The 20,591-nt window shown below is 43.3% G+C and overlaps 1 protein-coding gene across 3 annotated transcripts in view; it reads left to right on the top strand.

Moving 5' to 3' along the window:
- Positions 1 to 20,591, top strand: part of GALNT17 (polypeptide N-acetylgalactosaminyltransferase 17) — a 413,010-nt gene that overhangs the window by 305,655 nt on the left and 86,764 nt on the right. For all 3 annotated transcript variants that reach the window (XM_054589692.1, XM_054589691.1, XM_054589693.1), the window contains one exon: positions 11,130 to 11,247. In XM_054589692.1, coding sequence (XP_054445667.1) covers positions 11,130 to 11,247 — 118 coding nt within the window. The remainder of the gene's footprint in view (positions 1 to 11,129; positions 11,248 to 20,591) is intronic.

Below are 20,591 nucleotides of genomic sequence, written 5' to 3'. Positions count from 1 at the left end.
GGCTCCACACTTAATTGCATATGTCTGCCCTTGGACAGTTCAACCAACCCTTTGTTAGCCTCAGCGTTTTCAGCTGGAAGGTGGGGCTAACACTATCTACCAAGTAGAGCTGCTTTGAGGCTTAGAAATAATTATGAATTACTCCAATGCAACACCAAATGCAACCATTTGCTCGGTTCAGGGTGTGGTGGGCCTGAGTGATATAGTGCACACCTGCTCTCCTTTCCCTTCCTGGCCTATCTTTTGGTCACTTGAACATATCAATGTCTATGCTAGAAGGTGACTGAGGAAGGGCAACATCCACATCAGACACTCATTCTGTTGATTAGGAAGTGGTGTAAAAGAATTCATGGTGTATGGTATTGTAACCAAGTGCACTGAAATAAGAGCATTTTGATTAGCCAAGCTACCTGTGAGTATTGCTGAAGTAGACAACACCATCAAACTACCTAGTGCTGATTGTACTCTGAGAACAGGATTTGCAGAAAGTCATACAAGACAACAGAGATGGTATTGAGTTTTATATGTTTTTTCTACACTTGGCGCCTTGTCAGTAGAAGGTACTCAGCAACAAGCCATGGCAATAGCTGAGGCAGAGCTGGGGCCAATAAAAATGGCAGGTGTTTGAGTTTGAGAGCAGAGAAAGATAGCAAGTCCCAGCAAGGGAGGCCCACTGGAATCATGAAAAGAGAAACCAGGATGAGCCTGGGGCCCCTGGTTTCAGCCTGACATGAATCTGGAGATGTGGCCACCAGAGACAAGTGGCCGTGACCTACAAGAGCAGCAGAAGGTAAAAGGCAAGCAGGGCAAAGCAAAATGCAGACACCCTGGCCCCAATACTCTGCCAGCCACAGTGACACGCTCATAACCTGGTAGGAGCAGTCACTGAACAGGGGCAGAGAGGAGACCCTTACCAAAGGAAACCTCATTCTGAGGACAGCACGTCACCCAGTCCTCCATTTTCTAACTCCTTTCCTCTCCACTAGTGAAGCCTGCTCTTCCCCCTCCCACAGTTTTGCTCACCAAAAAATAACACGGGGTAGCATGGCTTCAACCAGAAATCATTTTTTTTTTCCTGAGGAACAACAAAGAAATAGTGTTTTCCTGGTCACTAGGAAGGTATAACGTGATTTTATATCCTCAAGTATTTGGGACTTAGTCCAGCAAAAGAATCTCCATTGTCTCACAATGCTGGTTGATCAGATGAACAAGCGCACAAATGAGGGATACACTTGATCCTGATTCAAAATCCCTCCCTGCAAATGAGGAAAAGTTGTTCAGAATTGATCAGTTCCTAGGGGCAATGGAGAGGTGGGATTTCACACATGTTCTCTTGGACTCCTCATGTATAGGCAGACTCTGCACTCAGTCATGAAGCTGAGAGAAGATCACCCCGGGTTGGGCTGGGCCATCTATGGAGCAGGTGTCCCCGACCCTGTCACTGCGGGTGGACAGGCGTTTCTGTGACTGTCTCACTTCTTCCCCTAGGGTATGTTTTCACATGCCTGTCCCCAATTCTCACCTCAGAATTCACACCACTATATCATGTTGTACCAGACTTCCTCACTTCACTTTCCTCCTAGAACTTCATCTCTGCTGGTCTCTTTCTAGACCTGAACTGTTTTCCTGGAGCAACGCCATTTGCCAGGATCTTCACCAGCTCCTCCCTCCCTGCCCACACTCCCCCCACCAACTCTGCCTACCTATCCTTCTGTCCTTCATTGCTCATCTTTGTTTTTTTCAAGTTCTCAATAACAATTCGCATGTGTTGAGCACATTGTCATGCACAGAGGACATCTGTTTTCATTATCTCATCTGATTCTCACCACAGTCCTCTTATATCATCCCGGAGAATCTCTTGCCCAGGTTACTAATGAAGAAACTGAGTCACAGATGTTTGGATGACTGCCCAGAAGGAGCAGGCCTTTTAGGTTAGTGTGCCTTCCCTGAGCCCTGGGGCCACGGTCCCCTCCCATCCTAGAGTGAGGACCAGAGTGCCTGTGCTCTTCACTCCAGATTGAAAATACGGTGTTTGGGCTAAGACTTGAAACATTTTGGGACTTTACCTTCAGCGTGCTGGAAAATCTGTCTTTGTGAATGGAAGGTAAGAATGGAGATAGAACCACCCCTCCAGTCTCCTGCCGTCTGTTCTAATGGCAATTGGAAATTCTGACTTTACATTTATAATGTACTATGACAGCTAAAGCAAGTTCAAGGATTGTTATCACCAGCTCAGTATTTTTTATTGTTTTTTTTAATTTTTTTCTGTATACACATAAAATTTATCATCTTAACCACGTTAAGCCCAGAACTCAGTGGCATTAAGTACATTCACAGTGTTGTGCAACCATCAGCACTATATACTCCCAGAATATTTTCATCACCCAGAATGGAAACCCCATACCCATGAAGCAGTCACTCCCTACTACCCACTACCCCCTCCCCTCTGCCTCTGACTACCACCTGTCTGCTTTCTGTCTTTATGGATTCACCTGTTCTGGACATTTCATATACATGGAATCACATAACATATGACTCTGTTTCTGGCTTCTATCACTTAGAATAATGTTTTTGAGGTTTATCCATGTCAAAGTATGTAACAGAACTTTATTCCTTTTATTGGCTGAGAAATATTCCATTGTATGGATATGCTACAGTTTGTTTATCCATTCATCCATTGATGGACATTTGGGTTGTTTAAACCCTTTAGCTATTGTGAATAATGGTACTCTGGACATGTGTGTACAAGTTGGTTTTGGAATACCTGTTCTCAGTTATCTGGGGTGTGTGCCTAGAAATGTGGCTGGAGCAGAGAGGGTGTGGAGAGGATGTCAGAGAAGCTCCAAGAACACAGACCATTTAGATGGAGGCTCGTGGGCCATTGTGAAGCTCTGGCTTTCATTCCGAAGGAAATGGAGAGTCTTTCTAGCAGAAGCACAGTCTGGTCTGTGTTTCACTCTGGATGCTGTGTTTCTTTCTGGATGCTGTGTTTAGAGTTGACTGAAGGGGAGCAAGGGTGGAAGCAGAAACCAGTTCAGAGGCTGCTGTGGTAATTCAGGCAGTACTCTGATGGTGGTGAAGGTGTTGAGGGGTTGCCAGAGCCCAGATATAGTTTGAAGGTAGATATATTTTCTACCTGATTGGCACCAAAGCAGATACTGAGGTTTTAACCTCAGCATTTGAAGTTGACATCACCTATGATAGGAAGGACTGGGTGGGACAGGTTTGAGTGGAAGGAAGTTTAAAAATTCCATTTCAAGCATGTCTGAGGAAACTCTTAGACATACTAGGGACATTGAGTAGAAAGTTGGATATACCAGTCTGAAGTTTAGAGGAAAGATTCAGGCTGGAGTGTAAATTTAGAAGCTATTCAAATATACATATTCCTGAAAGCCATTCGATCCCCAAGGAGTGAGTGTAGATGGAGGAGCGATCTGAGGGCTCTGCATTGGTGCCCTTCTACCTTGAATATCAGGGAGAAAAGGGAGAAGCAGCAAAGGATATTGAAAAGAGTGTTTGGGAAGACAGCCAGGCATGCTTGGGGCCCTGGATGGCCAGTGGAGATCCTGCTCCCAGGAAAAGGGAATAATCCACTGTGTCAAATGCAGCTAGTAGAGTGCACATGATGAGGACTGTGACTTGATCATTGGATTTCAAAGGATAAGTCATCTCTGAGGTTGACATATGCATTTGTGTGGAATGGTGAGGGGGAAAGCCTGCTTGAACAGGTTTAGAAGAAAAGTAGAGAGAGGAATCAGAGGCACCATGTACAGACAGCCCTTTCAAGGGGCTTTGCTGTAAGGGGAGCAAAAAGAGAGAGGGCAGCTGTAATGCAGGTGGGTCAGGATGGGGATTGGTAGGCTGTGTAAGCTGCTAGGAATGAACCACTGTGGAGGGGAGCTGCTGATGTGCAGTTTGTTCTAAAATGTTTGATACGATGATTATTTTACTCAGGTATGCAGAGGACAACAGATCAGGAGATGATGGCCATTAAAAAGATAGTTTGTGCCCTAGCTGGTGTGGCTCAGTGGATTGAGTGCCGGCCTGCAAACCAAAGGGTTGCTGGTTTGATTCCCAGTCTAGGGCATAGGCCTGGGTTGTGGGCCAGGTCCTCAGTAGGGGGTGTGCAAGAGGCAACCACACATTGATGTTTCTCTCCCTCTCTTTCTCCCTCCCTTCCCCTCTCTAAAAATAAATTAAAAAAAAAAGTTTGTTACTTACAGTTTCCATGAGGAAGAGGCTTGCCTGGCCACACAGGGCCATATGGGGAAGCCCCTGAGTCAGTCAGGTAGCAGAAAGAGGGGAAGACAGGGTCCTGAGTCTTCACTGTGAGATGGAATGACCAGGACAGGGAACACAGCACATCGGGCTTAGGATTGGCTGGTTGGAGTATTTTGGGTGGGCTCTCTCCAGTCTTCTGGTGCCTGGCCCTGGGAGGACCAAGGCAGAGGAACATTGCCTCCTAGAGGGTAACAGCCAGATGGAGGAAGTAGCTGGGACTGTGGGCTTTGGGTTGGTTGTTTTGCATTAGAAAGTAACACTCCCCAGTGGGTCTTTGCTCTCTCTAAGAATTGGCTTCCCTGAGAGGGGCATATCTCCCCAGTCAGCAAGGTCCCAGGTACCAAAGCATCGAGAATCCAGAAAATAAGGAAAGATATTGAATCAGGTGTATTTAGGGGAAGGGGTTGCTGGAGTGAGTTCCTTTCATAGCAAGAGAGGACAGGTTGGCCTCAGCTAACAGCATGGATGGTCAATTATAGCAAAGGGAAGAGAAGTTGATACTGATAAGTGGGTAGTTGTGGGACATTCTCTCTTTTTTGTTACTTTCTTAGGGAAGTAGGAGGCAAGTTCATCAGTTGAGGATGAGGAAGGAGGAGGAGGTATTGGATGTTTGAGAGGGAGGAGAAGGCCTACACAGAATCTTCTAGGAGAATGAGAGAGAAGCAGGTAGGGACCTATAGCAGGAGTGAAGGGCAGCCATGAGGACACACTGGAGACTGATGGTCCTGCACTTAAAGTGAAATTAGCCCACGTGGTTACATATTTCTCTAACCAGGTCCAGCTGTGCGATACAGGTGTGGAATAGGTGAAGCACTGTGTTGATCAGCCTTAGGGTTTTGCCGCTGAGAACAACAGAGAGGCGCATGCCAGGGCACCATCCAACAGTGGACCATAGCCTTGAGCTGGGCAGGACGGGGACAGAGGGCACAGGGGAGGGTGTCCACTGTAAGGTGGGAGGGCCCATGGACGGGAGGTCCCAGATGCTTGAGGAGGTAAACTGTGTGATGGGGGATGGATGTTAATCACAGAATTGAATGCTTATGGTCAGAGAATGCAGATGTTATTTCTACTATGTATAAAAGTCTGTTAATTTTTCTTATTATTATTGAGGTATATTTTCTTAAGCACTCTGTAGTAGTTTTTTGTAACATAAGAAATATTTCTTTTTCAAAAAAGAAAGAAGTGTTTTGAAGTGTGGGTAGGACTTGGATAGATGCAGAGGATTTCATGGTGGACAGTTCTGGAGAAGGAGGTACAAGCACAGACTGGACATGTTTCCTGAACCACACGTAGCCCAGGGCCACCAGGTCATGGCGTCTGGGGCATTGGCTGGGGAGGTACTAAGGAGGGCAGGGGTCCCCAGGAAGAGCCTGTATTTAATTCAGGCAAGAATAAGGAGCCTGTGACGGGTTTTCAAGAGGGGAAATATCTAGAATAAAGATGGGTCTTTGTCAACCATGAGAAAAGGAAGCATTGACATTGAGAAAGTATTACATTTTTTGGTGAAATTTCCTGGACTGCCACCCTATCCTCACTCATCTCCCTCTTTTCTCATCTCTCTCTCAGCTGGAAGAGTTGTGTATGTTGCATATATTCTGTGTAATAGCAACAATAACAGTGATTATTATTCATTTCTGTTCATCTCCTATGAAATAGAGCTATTAGACTTTGGCAGATCCCTTAATATTATTAGCATTTTTTAATGATTTTGACTGGAAATGTTTGCACAAATGGTGGTCATTGCTGCCATTGTGTTTGGAGAATGAAGCTGTTGGCTCGCGTTCCAGAATTTCATCAGCCCTGAATTGCCATCAACTATACCTTATGTGGCTGGGCAGGTGGTGAGGGAGCCTTGGAGGGGAAGGTGGTCACATTTGGCTTTTGGCCTACTGATTGTAAGGACAAGTCTGACTAACTCGTACGGTGGGCCCCAGGTAAGGGCCCAGTGGCGTCTTTCTGTCGTGTGGTGGTGACCTGTTTCTCGCCATACAGAGAGGACAGCTACTCATCATTAGTCTAGTCAAGTAGTTCCAGAATTGGCCTACCCGTTGGTGAGGATGTGTCTCTCAACTATTTAGGATCCACATTCGCCAACCATCCATTAGCTGCCTGCACAATGGGCAAGCCTCAGAGCCATGCTGTTTGCAGGACTGGGGTCTCGGCTCAGTGGGGAGGCTGCCTCCCTCTCAAGGGCTGGTTTGCAGGCCACTGGTGGCCTCTCTTTTCCACCATCCCCATCAGGGACAGCCTTGTTAGAGCCAAGACATGGAACAGTGCTGCTGCAGTCTTCTTGACACTGTGGCAGATTTTTGTCTGTAGCTTTTAGGGGATCATTTCATAGGCCAGCCTACAGCACTGATGATCACATGTTCATTCCATGTTTTCATTGCATTAGGAGCTGCCTCCTGCCCTCCATCTTTGGGTTTCAACACCAGCCCTCCTGGGGGTCCTGGAACAGGCCTGGGCACCTGCAGTGACCTGTTTTTAATGAGGAGGCGCCAGAAGACCTCTTTGTTCTGTCAGGAGGAATCCCAGGGCTTCTGGGGTAGAACCTGGTCAAATATACTGAATAGAGAGAGCAGTGACCAGCCAACAGGGGACCCAATGTGATCTAAACTGTGAATTCCCTCGTCATCACCACAACCAAAAATAGCATCCAGATAAAGCCAATTATATTAAAATATCAGTCTGATTGACATAGGAAGATGTTCCCCAGAGGATGATCTAAAAGGGCCTGGAAGGAGAAGAATCCTGTCTACCCTCCATGACTATGAAAGTTATGTGCTTTGGACCCTTCCCTCCCACCTCTCCTCCTCTTCCTCCCTCCAGCACTTCCTTCTCCCTTCTTTCTTCTTCCTCCCCTCTGTCCTCCACCCCGTCCACTTCTTCCTTTCTCTTTCCTCCTTTCATCACCCCCCTCTCCCATCCCTTCTTGACCTAGCTACAGCGCATGTGCTGCTGCCCTTGGGTTCTGGTTCAGTTCAGCTGGTTTGGAATTGAGACAGTGCTGGGAGCTAGAACTAGATGGCGCCATCCATGTGTGGAGCACAGGCCAGCAAGTGGGGCAGCTCTGGTGCACAGGGATGCTTTCCCAGAGCCCTTCCCCACCTGGGGCATTCACCCAGATCGTTACACTCATTCATTTATTTAACAGGATCTAGTGAGTGCCTGTCTGTGTGAGGCAAAACACTAACTCTGGGAATACAGTGAGTAATTAGAGGGCTAACCTCTCTGGTCTGGGAGACCTGACAGTTTGCAGGTGGGGGGATAGATCCACAGGATGGATGAGGTCCTGTAAATGGTCCTGGGCCATGCTCAGGAGTCTGCATTGTCTAAGGAGCCATGGGGTGATGCTGGTGCAGTTGGGCCCAGCTGGGTCCTGAGCCAATCTCAGAGAAACAGTGTTCTCACCCGAGAGGCAGTGTCAAAAGCCACCCTGCTGAGTGTTTGTTGACAGTGCCCTGTGATTTTTTTAACTGTCCTGCTTGCCTTTAAAGGAGTAGAAAGTATAGGAACTTGAGTGGGATCTTAGCTTCACACAGATGTTAACATCAGACAATTTCAGACACCAGGCACAAGCTTTTTACAGGAGATTGTTGTGACTTATCAGGATTTCTTGATGTGCTCGGCAATTCCTCTCTAGAAAACCAAGTTAACACCAGGCTGCCTCCTGCCCCCCTTCTCTGCAGGCTCCTGCACTCCCAGGCCGCACCTCCAGTCTCCAAGCACACGTGTCTCTGGCATTTCTCCATCACAAGGGTAGACCCTGGCGTTTAGCTCTCCCAGGATGAATCTTCTGTGAGGTTTGCCTCTCTGGCTTGGGATAAGCTCCCCTCCCCCGGCCCTTGGGTCATAAGAAGGAGGGGATAGCATGTGCCATCATCACAGTTTGGTGACAAAGAACAGACGCCTATCAAACAGTGTTTAAGTCAAGGAGGACAGACCACAAAGACACAGAGGATTCTCACAGGACCCCCGGCAGAGATCAGAGCCACACCTCTCAGTAGATGGGAAGCGGAAGTCACCAGGCAGTCCCTCCTACCCGACACAGTCTCACTCCTCCTCTGTGCACCTGCCTCCTCCCAACGTGCCATCAGCCGTGTGCACCAGAGCTGCCCCACATGCTGGCCTGTGCTCCACACATGGAGGGGGCCATCTAGTTCTAGCTCCCAGCACTGTCTCAAGTCCAGGTTTCAGGAAAAACATAATTTGATTGACTGTTTAGGTTGAGTTAACTGAGGTGGGGGGATGGGCTCACACAGTGCTTTTCCAGGCTGGGACTCTGCTGCTTCTCTCGGTTGGGCCTAGGGCCGGAGGAAATGATTGAAAATGAACCAGTAGTCCTGGTGGGTGTGGCTGGGGTGGCACAGCTACACCAGCAGAGGGCAGCATCCTACGTACATAGGTATGATCAATAAGAGGTTTCTGGAAAAATGTAGATGAGTCTTAGTAGGAGGGCAAAGGAGCATTGTTTCCTGAGCTCCTACCCTGTGCATCGGGCTCTTCTCACATCTTTTCACAGTGGCACTCTGTAGAGGCTTAACTGGGGTCCAGAGCGCTCCATTAACATAACCCAAGTAAGTTTTCAGTGGCAGCTCCAGCATTCCCACTAGATTCTTTCAAATCTCAATACTGCATTTCCCAGCGTGCTTCACCACTGCCCTGTCTTGTGGGTAGCAACAGGTATTCCATAGAGTCAGAAATGTGGACATAGAGGTCAAAGGCAAGTTCAGAATCAGAAGGAGCTTATGAAGACCTGAGACTGAGGACTATGTAGTTCAGCTCTAGAGAATGCCACCTAATACCTTCCCAGTGGCCCCAGAGGAGCTTCACTGGGCCTCCTGGATGGGATGCCTCTTTTGCCCATATAAACATCTTAATGGCATGTCTGGCCTTTGGCAGCTTGGGTTTTGCCAGCTCCTCCATGAAGCATTTGCCAGACAGCGCCACAAATCACAAGGGCTGAAGTCAAGAGCTTTGAAACTGGACGATTTCTAACCTCTCCTCTGTGACTCAGGGACAGGTCACTAAATCCACATAGGGCTTGATTTTTAAATAGAGGTGGTTCTACCTCCTTCACAAGGCTGTGGAGGTTTCTAAGTGAGACAGTGTAGGAAAGTGCTTTGCATTGTGTTTGACACATAGTAGTTGCTCAATAAATGGCTGCTATAATAATAATAATAAAAAAGAACTCATAGTTCCTTGAATGAAGGAAGCATACTGTTTGTTTCTTTATCCCCCACAGCACCAGTAAAATGCCTTAGATGTGGTAAGTGCTGAGCAAATATTTGCTGAATGGATTTATTATACGAGGGTACCTATAAAGGCTAGAAACAGAAATGAAAAGACATAAAGGATTTGTTGATATTCACTACAGTACAGGATGTAATATAAGATAATGTAATGTAATATGTAAAATGCATCAGTGGGTTGTCGCTCATTAGCGATGCATGGTTCCTTGCTTCATGCAAAATTGCAGTGAATGTGGTAGATTAATGCCACATTTCCATTGATGCCTGCACGTGCCTCCATGATGTGCTGCCTCAGATGGTTTTTGTCTCTGATTTTCATGGAGTTCAACTTGCACCTTTAGCCTACTTCAGAAGAAATAATCAGGAGGATTAATAAGTACAAAATAAAATGTTAATCTTTGTTTCCAGACTTGATGGCCAATGGCTACCCTGTAGATACCGTTTTTCTTTCCCATTCAGCACCCTTTCTCTGTGGACTGAGGTGGTCTCTCTGTGGTTTATTATTGACCCCTCTGGACACCAGGGGTCTCCTCTGAGTCTTCTTCCCTCTGAAAGGACCAGCATCCTGATTCACCTTCTCCTACTGCAATGTGCAGTCTAGGCCTCTTCCTTTTGACCTTCCCTTCTCCAGTTTCCCTTCACGCCCCCAAAAAGCTCTTCTTCCTGGGACAGGGGACCGACACATCTTGGCCCTCACCTCTAAGCTTCTTTAAGATGGCCCATGGATGCTCATCCTGCCATACAGCTGTCACCAGACATGCAGTGAGAACCAGTTTCCATGTTTGCAGACTTCACATGATATGTGAGACCTATTCTTGTTCAAGGGACAAAGGTGCTGGTTATCCCTAGATGCTTTGGGTCCCGTAGTTTGCCAGAAGCTAAAACACAGCTTTGTGGAGAGTTGGGGTGTGGGAATTGAGGTCTTCCGGAAGTTACTAGATTGGCCAGAGTGCAGCCCGGCATCTGTTATGATGGTGTCTGTGAAGGGCTTCTGGTACCAATGCGTTTACTGATACTTAATGACATTCGCTTCTTTTTGTTTACTTGAGATATAATTGACATGTAACCTTATGTATGTTGAAGGTACATGACATGTTGATTTGGTTCATTTATATATTGCAATATGATTACCACCATAGCATTAGCTAATACCTGCATCATGTCACATAATTATCCTTTCATTTTGTGATGAGAACATTTAAGATCTTATCTCTTAACAACTTTGAAGTTTACAATGTAGTAATTGTTGGCCATAATCGCTATGCTGTGCATCAGATCTCTAGAACTTGTTCATCATCTCACTGCAAGTTTAGACCCTTTGACCAACATCTCCCCCTTTTCCCTGTCCCCCCAGTCCCTGGTAACCACCATTCTCTGTTTCTACTTCAAGTTCAGCTTTTTTAGATTCCACATGTAAGTGAGGACATTTGTGTTTCTCTGTCTGACTTACTTCGCTGAGCAAAATGCCCTCAAGGCCCATCTGTGTTGCAAACGATGGGATTTCCCTCTTTCTAGGATCTGAGTAAAGTTCTAGTGTATGTGTGCTCATGTATATGTCACATGACTTTGACTTTAGCTTCTCTCTCCCTTCCACAGGACACCAGCCATGATTGGCTGCTCCTTCGTGGTCAACAGGAAGTTCTTCGGTGAAATCGGTCTTCTGGACCCTGGGATGGATGTGTATGGAGGAGAAAATATTGAACTTGGAATCAAGGTTTGTAACATGGCATCTCCTTTATTCTTGATTTGCTCACATTTGTGAACAAAACTGTCTGGTCATCTTAATGTGTACTTAAAGCTTCTTTAGCTGGTGGGTGACAGATTCCTTTATTCTGCCTACTCCTGAGGATGTTCCAGCAAGATTGTCACCCCTCCTTCGACAGGGAATCCTGGGCTTTGCCAGGTTCAGCTGGAAGGGCTGAACAATTTCATGCATGCCTAGGTCACTCACTCTGGGCATTTGCCAGAGAATTTGTTTCCCATTCTCTTCCAGTATCATTCTCTCCTTAAATTTTTCTTAAAATTAAATTATCTCTTTAAATTAGTATTGCCATTCTATGAATTTTACTGGTTCATGTACATTGTAGAACCATAAGATGCCAGTCGAGAGAAGGACTATGTTCTATGGGACTCTCCCTTGCCTCAGAAATGCTTCTAAGGGGAATGATAGGGGAGGGGAGTGAGGAGGATATGGAACGGGCCTCTTGCTGGGTCTCTGGCCTAGATCACTTCCACCGTTAGACATTTTATGTACTGGGTATTGCCTAAGATTTTGTTTGGGAAAAAATCCACTTTTAAAAAAAGTTGGACACATTCATGTATTCCAACCTCTTATTTTTTTTTTAGAGCTTAGAGAAGCAAACTCCACCAAGAGGTGAGGGGACTCCTTTAGATCCTGGCAACCACTTAACATGTAGACTTGCTTCTCCTGCCAAGTGCAAGGCTTCCTCCACATTGCAAAGAATTAGTGTTGGGAGGATGCCCTCCAGGGGTCTCTGTGGCTGTTGCCCCATGTCTTGAATGTTTGCATACCTAAGGCCCTAAAAGTAGGCTTGTTGGAAATGACTCAGGGCACAATTGTAAGGCTTAAAGTTTGTTGAATTTCTTCCACTTTCCTCTGTTGTATTCTCGATTTTGTTCTAACAGGCAGGTACTCAGGGCAGAATCCCTACCCCTAATCAGAGCCTGCTCTGTTTATGGTTTTACTGGCTTATCCCTAGTTGCTCAGTGCCTTTAAGACTCCCCAGTGGCCCCTCATCTACGATTAGGTCCCCTTTGTGGAATGAAAGGCTTTGTGCCCCCATGATGTAATGAAAGACCAGGCTACATGAGCAAAGGAGCTGGTGGGGACCTTCTCTGGATCCTAAAATCACTTCCTTCTGGAGATCACAGATTCTTTCTGTGCTTCTGTTTCCAGGCTGGGTTCTTTCCTCGAGGGAATTTGCATGGGATTTCATGATAAAACCCAGCAACTAAAAATCCATAAATATGTTATTATAGCTAATATGCTGTCTTTCATCAGTTTTGGATTTAATCGAAGACAAAGATCTGGACCTAGCATGTTGAACTTGGCCCTGCTCCCATCTTTTCATCCCTCCTTGTGCTGCTCTGCTGTTCGTTTCCTTAGCTCTCATCAGCTTCTAGCATGCCATGGCATTTACTTATTTACCATGTGTATTGTCTTTCTGTACTTTCCCCTTACTGGATTGTAAGCTCTGTGGAGCACAGATCTTTGCATCCCAAGCATTCAGAACCATGCCTGACACATGGCTCAATAGACATCTATTAGATTAATGACTGAGTGAATGCCTGTTGGGATTTAACATGAGTAGAAGCAGTGGGGCAGTGGAGACAAACCTGATTGGAATGAGCTGATGGCCTAATGGGAGGTAATAACTGGTTCCAGGCACTTATCTATGAGAGAAAGGAGCTGAATGAAGCCCTGAATTGAGAGAGTTGAGGCTTTTAAATTTCATTTTTAAGATAGGAGAGATTTGCATGTCTCTACATGCTATGAGAAGGAAGCCAGTGAAGGGTAAGACCTCATTACCAATAGAGGGGAGAACAGGATGATGGGTAGAATGCTGTCCCTATGGAGTCAGGGACACAGGTGGGAGTTACAGGGACAGGTCGGACTCCAAGATTTGGTTTCCACCATAGGCTGTATCATTAGGAGACAGAGGATGCAACAGTAGGACTCACTGCTAAGCTTTGTTAAGATGTTGGTCTCCCCACAACTATGAACCATTTGCTTTCATCAACCTAGACCTGGCAAAGGTCAGACTCCATGATGAGGGTGGTGACCAAGTCCTGTGTGGCTGTACCCATTCCTGAAGAAGAGGGGCACCTGTTTCCACCTCAAAGCACAGCCCAAAGCCTCTATGCCACCAGCTGAGGAGCTGGCAAGTTCTACTCCACACACGCCTTGTGAACAGGTTGGACTGAATGGCCTCAGAACCTGCCCTCTGACTTGTCTTCTCTGCAGCAATTCAGCTCTGCTGCCTGCTTTCTTTTATGAGAGTGCCAGATGGATTGGACCTGGATACCATCTTCATGTGCAAACTGCCTCTTATTGTACACCCAAACATATCTAGTATCCATGCTGGAGATGGAGAAGGTTTATGCCTCTTTCTTCCCATTAGCCATGTCCTCCTGTGAGCTGCAAGCTGACTCCATACAGGCCTTGATTTTCTGTTGACTCTTAAAACAGGAATTGAGTGCTGTTGTTGCCATAAAGACCAAGGCCTGGGTTCAGGGTCCTTGTAACCACTGTCTACACAGCATTCTGCGGTTCTCCAGGTGTGATCCCTGACCAACAGCAGCAACCTCATCTGGGAACTTGTTAAAAATGCAGATTCTAGGATCCCACTCCAGACCTTCTAAATCAGACACTCTGGGGTGGGGTCCAGCAACGTGTGTGTGTGTGTGTGTGTGTGTGTGTGTGTGTTAATTTAATCTTTATTTTTTTTATAATCATTTAATCCACTTATACCCCCCTACCCTCCAGCAATCACCACACTTATCCATATCCATGAGTCCCTTTTCCTTTTGCTTAATCCCTCTACCGTCTAACCTCCCCTCACCCCCATTAGCTGTCATCTGCATCCATCTATGAGCATGTCCCCATTTTACTTGTTGGTTCAGTTTGTTCATTAGATTCCACATATGAGTGAAATCATATGGTACTTGTCTTTCTCTGATTGGCTTATTTCACTTAGCATAACGTTCTCTAGTTCCAACCACATCAACACCAAAGGTAATATCTTCTTCTTTTTAATGGCCGAGTAGAATTCCATTGTGTGAATATCCCATAGTAGTTTTATACACTCATCTATTGATGGACACTTGGGCTGCTTCCATATCTTGGCAATTGTAAATAATGCTATAACGAACATAGGGGTGCTTATGTTCTTTTGAATTAGTGTTTTGGATTCCTTCAGATATATTCCCAGAAGTGGGATCACTGGGTCAAAGGACAGATTTATTTTCAGTTTTTTTGAGGTATCTCCATACTGCCTTCCACAGTGGCTGCACCAATTGGCATTCTCACCAACAATGCAAAAGGGCTCCTCTTTCCCCACATCCTCGTCAGCATTTGTTGTTTGTTGATTTATTGATGACAGCCATTCTGACAGGTGTGAGATGATACCTCATTGTGGTTTTATTTTGCAATCTCTGATGATCAGTGATGTTGAGTGTCTTTTCACAGGTCAATTGGCCATCTTTATGTTCTCTTTGGAGTAGTGTCTATTCAGGTCCTTTGACCATTTTTTAATTGGGTTGTTTGTTTTTTTGGTGTTAAATTTTGTTAAGTACTTTATAATTTTGGATATTAACCCCTTATCAGACGTATTGGGGGATATGTTCTCCCATTCTGTGGGTTGTCTTTTTATTTTGCTGATGGTTTCCTTGCTGTGCAAAAACTTTTTAGTTTGATACAGTCACATTTGTTTATTTTTTCTTTTGTTTCCTTTGTCTGGGGAGTTATATCTGTTAAAAAATTTCTATGAGTGATATCTGAGATTTTGCTGCCTATCTTTTCTTCTAGGATTTTTATGATTTTGGGTCTAACATTTAAGTCTTTGATCCATTTTGAATATTTTCTTGTGTGTGGTATAAGAAGGTGGTCTAGTTTAATTTTTCTGCATTTATCTGTCCTATTTTCCCAACACCGTTTTTTTGAATAAATATCTTTAGCCCATTGTATGTACTTGCTTCCTCTGTCAAGTATTAATCTACTTAATATTTGACTTAATAATTGAATTAAAGGTGTGGGTTTATTTCTGGGCTCTCTATTCTGTTCCATTGATCTATGTGTCTGTTTTTATGCCAGTACCAGGCTGTTTGGATTACTATAGCCTTGTAGTATAGTTTGGTATTAGATAGCATGATTCCTCCCACTTTATTCTTCTTTCTCAGGATCGCTGTTGTTATGTGGGGCCTTTTGTGGTTCCACATATATTTTTGGAATGTTTGTTCTACTTCTGTAAACATGTCATTGGAATCTTGATAGGCATTGTTTTGAATCTATAGATTGCTTTGGGTAGATTGGATATTTTTGATGATGTTAATTCTTCCTATCCATGAACACAATAGGTGCTTCTACTTATTTGTGTCTTCAGTTTCTTTCTTCAGTATCTTATAATTTTCTGAGTACAGGTCTTTTATAGTCTTGGTTAGGTTTATTCCTAGGTATTTTATTAGTTTTTGAAGAAACCATGAATGGGATTGTTTTCTTAATTTCCCTTTCTGTTAGTTCATTATTGGCATATAAAAAATGCAACTGATTTCTGTATATTAATTTTGTATCCTGCTACTTTGTGGAATTCATTTATCCATTCTAGTAGTTTCTTGGTAGAATCTCTAGGATTCTCTATGTAGAGTACCATGTCATCTGAAAATATAGTTTTACTCCCTCCTCTCCAATTTGGATGACTTTTATTTCTTCTTCTTGTCTGATTGCTGTGACTAAGACTCCTAGTAGTATGTTCAATAAGAGAGGTAAAAGTGAACATCCTTATCTTGTTCCTGATATTAGGGAGAATGCTTGTAGTTTTTGCCAGTTGAGTATGATGCTGGCAGTGGGTTTGTCATATATGGCCTTTATTATGTTTAGGTATGTTCCCTTTATTTCCATTTTGCTGAGAGTTTTTATAACAAATCAATGTTGGATTTTATCAAAATCTTTTCCTGCATCTATTGATATGATCATGTGGTTTTTATCCTTCATTTTTTTTATGTGGTGAATCACAATTATTGATTTGCAAATGTTGTACCAACCTTGCATCCTCAGTATAAATCCCACCTGATCATGGTGTATGATCTTTTTGATATACTGCTATATTCGGTTTGCTAATATGTTGTTGAGGATTTTAGCATCTGTGTTCATCAGGAATATTGACCTGTAATTTTCTTTCTTTGTAGTATCTGGATCTGGTTTTGGAATTAGAATAACACTGGCCTCATATAATGAGTTTGGGAGCCTTCCCTCCTCTTGAAGTTTATGAAATAATTTGAGAAGGAGAGCTGTTAATTCCTCTTGGAATATTTGGTAAAATTCATCTGTGAAGCCATCTGGTTCAGAGCTATTATTTGTTGGGAGTTTTTTGATTACTGCTTCAAGTTCATTACATGTAATCTGTCTATTCATATTCTCTGATTCATCCTGATTTATTTTTGGAAGTTTGGAAGTTCTAGGAGTTTTATCTATTTCATCCAGGTTGTCCAGTTTGTTGGCATATAATTGTTCACAATATTTTCTTACAATCCTTTGTATTTCTTTGGTGTCAGTTGTTATTTCTCTTTTTTCACTTCTGATTTTATTTATTTGGGTCCTCTCCCTTTTTTCTTGATTAGTCTGGTTAAAGGTTTGTCAATCTTGCTTATCTTTTCAAAGAACTAGCTCTTGGATTCATTGATCTTTTGTATCATTTTGATCTTTTGACTCTAGTTCATTTATTTCTTCTCTTATCTTTATTTTTTCATTCCTTCTATTCACTTCGGGCTTTGTTCTTTTTCAAGTTCCTTTAAGTGTGTAGTTAGATTGTTTATTTGGGCTTTTACTTGTTTCCTGAGACAGGTCTGTTATGCTATGAATTTTCCTCTTAGGATTGCTTTCCCTGTGTCCTACAGATTTTGAGTTGTTGTGTCCTCCTTTTCATTTTTTTCAAGGTACCTTTTGTTTTCTTCCTTGATTTCCTTTTGACCCATTTACTACTTAATACATGTTATTTACTTCCATGTCTTCATGTGTTTTCAGTGTTCTTTTGATTAATTTCTCATTGTGGTAAAAGAAGATATTTGATATGATTTCAATCTTCTTGCGTTTATTGAGTCTTGTTTTGTGTCCTAACATGTGATCTGTTTTAGGAAACATTCCATGTACACTTGAAAAGTATGTATATTCTGCTGCTTTGGAGTGAAATGCTCTGAAGATATCAATTAAATTCATTTCATCTAGTGTGTCATTTAAGGATGCTGTCTCCTTGCTGATTTTCTGTCTGGAAGATTAGTCCATTGGTGTCAATGGGGTGTTAAAATCCCCAACTATAGCTGTATTCCTGTCCATCTCCTATGTCCATCAAGATTTGCTTTACTTATTTAGGTGCTCCTATGTTGGGTGCATAAATGTTTACCTGGGTTAGTTCCTCTTGTTGTATTGTTCCCTTTATCATTTTGAAGTGTTCTTCTTTGTCTTTTACTATAGCCTTGGTTTTAAAGTCTATTTTGTTAGATATAAGTATTGCTACTCTAGCTTTTCTTTCTTTTCCATTTGTATGAATTATCCTTTTCCAACCCTTTGCTTTTAGTCTGTGTGTTTCTTTCCATCTGAGGTGGATCTCTTGGAAGCAGAATATAGATGGGTCTTGTTTTCTTATCCATTCAGCTACCCTACGTCTGTTAGTTGGAGCATTTAAGCCATTTACATTTAAGGTGATTATTGACAGATATGTATGTAGTGCCATTCTATTGTTAGACTGTTTTCCTCTGTGTTTTTTTTTTCTTTCTCTATTTCTCTTTTTCTTCATCCTAAAGCAAGTCCTTTAACATTTATTGCACTATTGGTTTGGTGTAACAAACTCCTTTAGTTTTTTCTTGTCTGGGAAGGTGCTTATTTCTCCTTTGATTTTAAATCATACCCTTGCTGGATAAAATAGTCTTGGTTGTAGGTCCTTGGTTTTCATCACCTTGAATATTTCACACCACTCACTTCTAGCCTGAAATGTTTCTGTTGAGTAAATCAGATGCCAGTCTAATTAGTGCTCCCTTGTAGGTTACTATCTGCTTTTCTCTTGCAGCTTTTAGGATTCTCTCTTTGTCTTTAAGCCTTGTTATTTTACTTATGACATATCTTGGTGTAGGCCTGTTTGGGTTCAGTTTGCTTGAAACTCTCTGAGCTTCCCGGACTTTGGTGACTTTTTCCTTCACCAGATTAGGAAAGTTTTCAGTCATTGTTTTTTCAAATAGGTTCTCGATCCCTTGCTCCCTCTCTTCTTCTTCTGGTATTCGCATAATACATTTGTAGATACACTTCATGTTGTCTAAAATGTTTCTTAAGCTTTCCTCTTTATTTTAAATTCTTTTCTCTTTTTGCTGCTCTGCCTGGATGTTTTTTTCTACCTTGTCTTCCAAAACACTGATTCAGTCCTCTGCTTTATCTAACCTACTGTTTATTCCTTCCAGTATATTATTTATTTCAGATATTGCATTCTTTATTTCTGACCGGTCCTTTTTTATGGTTTCTATGTCTTTTTTCATGCTGTTGAGTATCCTTATAATCATAACTCTAAACTCTCTATCTGATAAATTGCTTGCCACCATTTCATCTAGTTCTTCTGGAGAATTCTCTTGTTCTTTCCTTTGGGGTGTGTTTCTTTGCCTTCCCATTTTGGCTATTTCTTTGTATGTTCTACCTTACCTGTTAAACTAATCAGTGGTTAAACTGATCAGTTGTTAAGCTAATCAAGCTGTAATCAGCAGCCAGGCAAAAGCACCACTGGGTGAGAAAGGGTAATTCCTGCAGGCAGGGCTATTCCCTTCAGGCTGATGCCATTTGGAGAGGAGTTCTTTGCCTGAGAATGGTTTCTGCAGTATGGGGAATGACTCAGCACAGGAACCTGGTGTCTGTCCCTTCAGTTCCCTCCCCAGAGCCACCAGGCCCAGACTCTCCTCAAGTGTCTCTAGGCCACTCTGCCCTACCTCTACTGGAGCCTAGGATAAGTGGCTGCAAATGATATTGTATTTGCTGGCCCTTTAAGAGGTTCTCTGTGTCTCCAGCCATCTCTCCCTGGAAGACAAAAACCCTGCAGCTTTCCACAACTGGGTGTTACCTGGGTTCCTTTCCAGCTTTGTAGCTGTAGGCTGCGGAGCTCAGTATGGTGTTTAGACCTCACACTTCTCAGAGGGAACCACTCATCCCCTGAAATATCCCTCCAGAACTTCAGCTGCCACCTGTGGAGCCCACCAGCCCTCTCGCATCCTCTCCACACTCCCTACCAGTCTTGTTGTGGTGACGTGGTTTCTTCTGCATGTCCTTGATTATAAGGCTTCTCTCCAGCTAGTGTTCAGTTGGTTATTCAGGATGATTTATCTACAATTGAATTGTAACTCCAGATGGTTCTGGGAGGAGGTTAGTGTAGCTTCCGCTTATTCCTCTGCTGTTTTTGCATCCTGTGTTGTAATAAGCCTTCCATGGTCAAGTTTAAGAGCCATGGGGTCTACACCCTGACCTTAACCAATTTCCTGGAAAATACAGGCTTTTATCAGAAAGGAGCCCATGTCAGAGTCTACATGCTTAAAGGCCCTCCTCTAAGTGTCCTCATGGCCACTGTAGGCTCAGAGTAAGTCCTTTCTCCTCATTAGCACCAACATTACACCCCTCTCCCCTTAGGTAACAGGATCTGCTTTTTCCTTTATGCGCAGGTATCTGGACCAGGTAACTGCAAGGTTCCTGGACAGGGCTCCCTTATACCTCAAATAATCTATGTAAGGTGCTTTGTTTTACAAATAATATTGTTTCTCCTTTCATTTTGTGCTATTTTATACTGCTAAGAGCACAAATTAGGTGAATAATAAATACATTTTTAGGTAATCCATATCCACTGCTTGGAAAAAAAATCTGATCTGTGTAATATAAACACACATAAATAATTTTCATACAGTGGACACCCATACATTTATATAAATTAACTAGAAGAAATGATACAAAATCGTATGCTTTAGTTAAGTGGAAAGCTTTCAATATGAGAACACCATTTTTTCTTTTGGATTTTTTTTCACCAAGAAATAGGTCCATCTGCAATCTTTCTAACTATTCTCTGAAAGGTTTCATTACTTTTTAATTCTTCAGTAAGTAGTGTCACAAGAATGGGAAGAATAGACAGTCTTACTGTGGTTCAGGGCTGACTCCAGGGCTGTTGCTCAGATGAAAGGCAGCTTGCCTGTGACCAAAACAACCGATACAATACAGTTAAGGGGGGCAGGAATCTTCCTAGGACTGAGAAAAATGAGATTAGAAATGGAAAGTTTTCATCTTTTTCTGAGTAACATTAATCAGAA

Source organism: Pteronotus mesoamericanus, unplaced genomic scaffold (assembly GCF_021234165.1).
Source record: "Pteronotus mesoamericanus isolate MK-2021 breed Mesoamerican mustached bat unplaced genomic scaffold, CSHL_Meso_final scaffold_167, whole genome shotgun sequence".
NCBI classification, from domain to species: Eukaryota; Metazoa; Chordata; class Mammalia; order Chiroptera; family Mormoopidae; genus Pteronotus; species Pteronotus mesoamericanus.
This window is presented reverse-complemented; position numbering and strand designations above follow the sequence as displayed.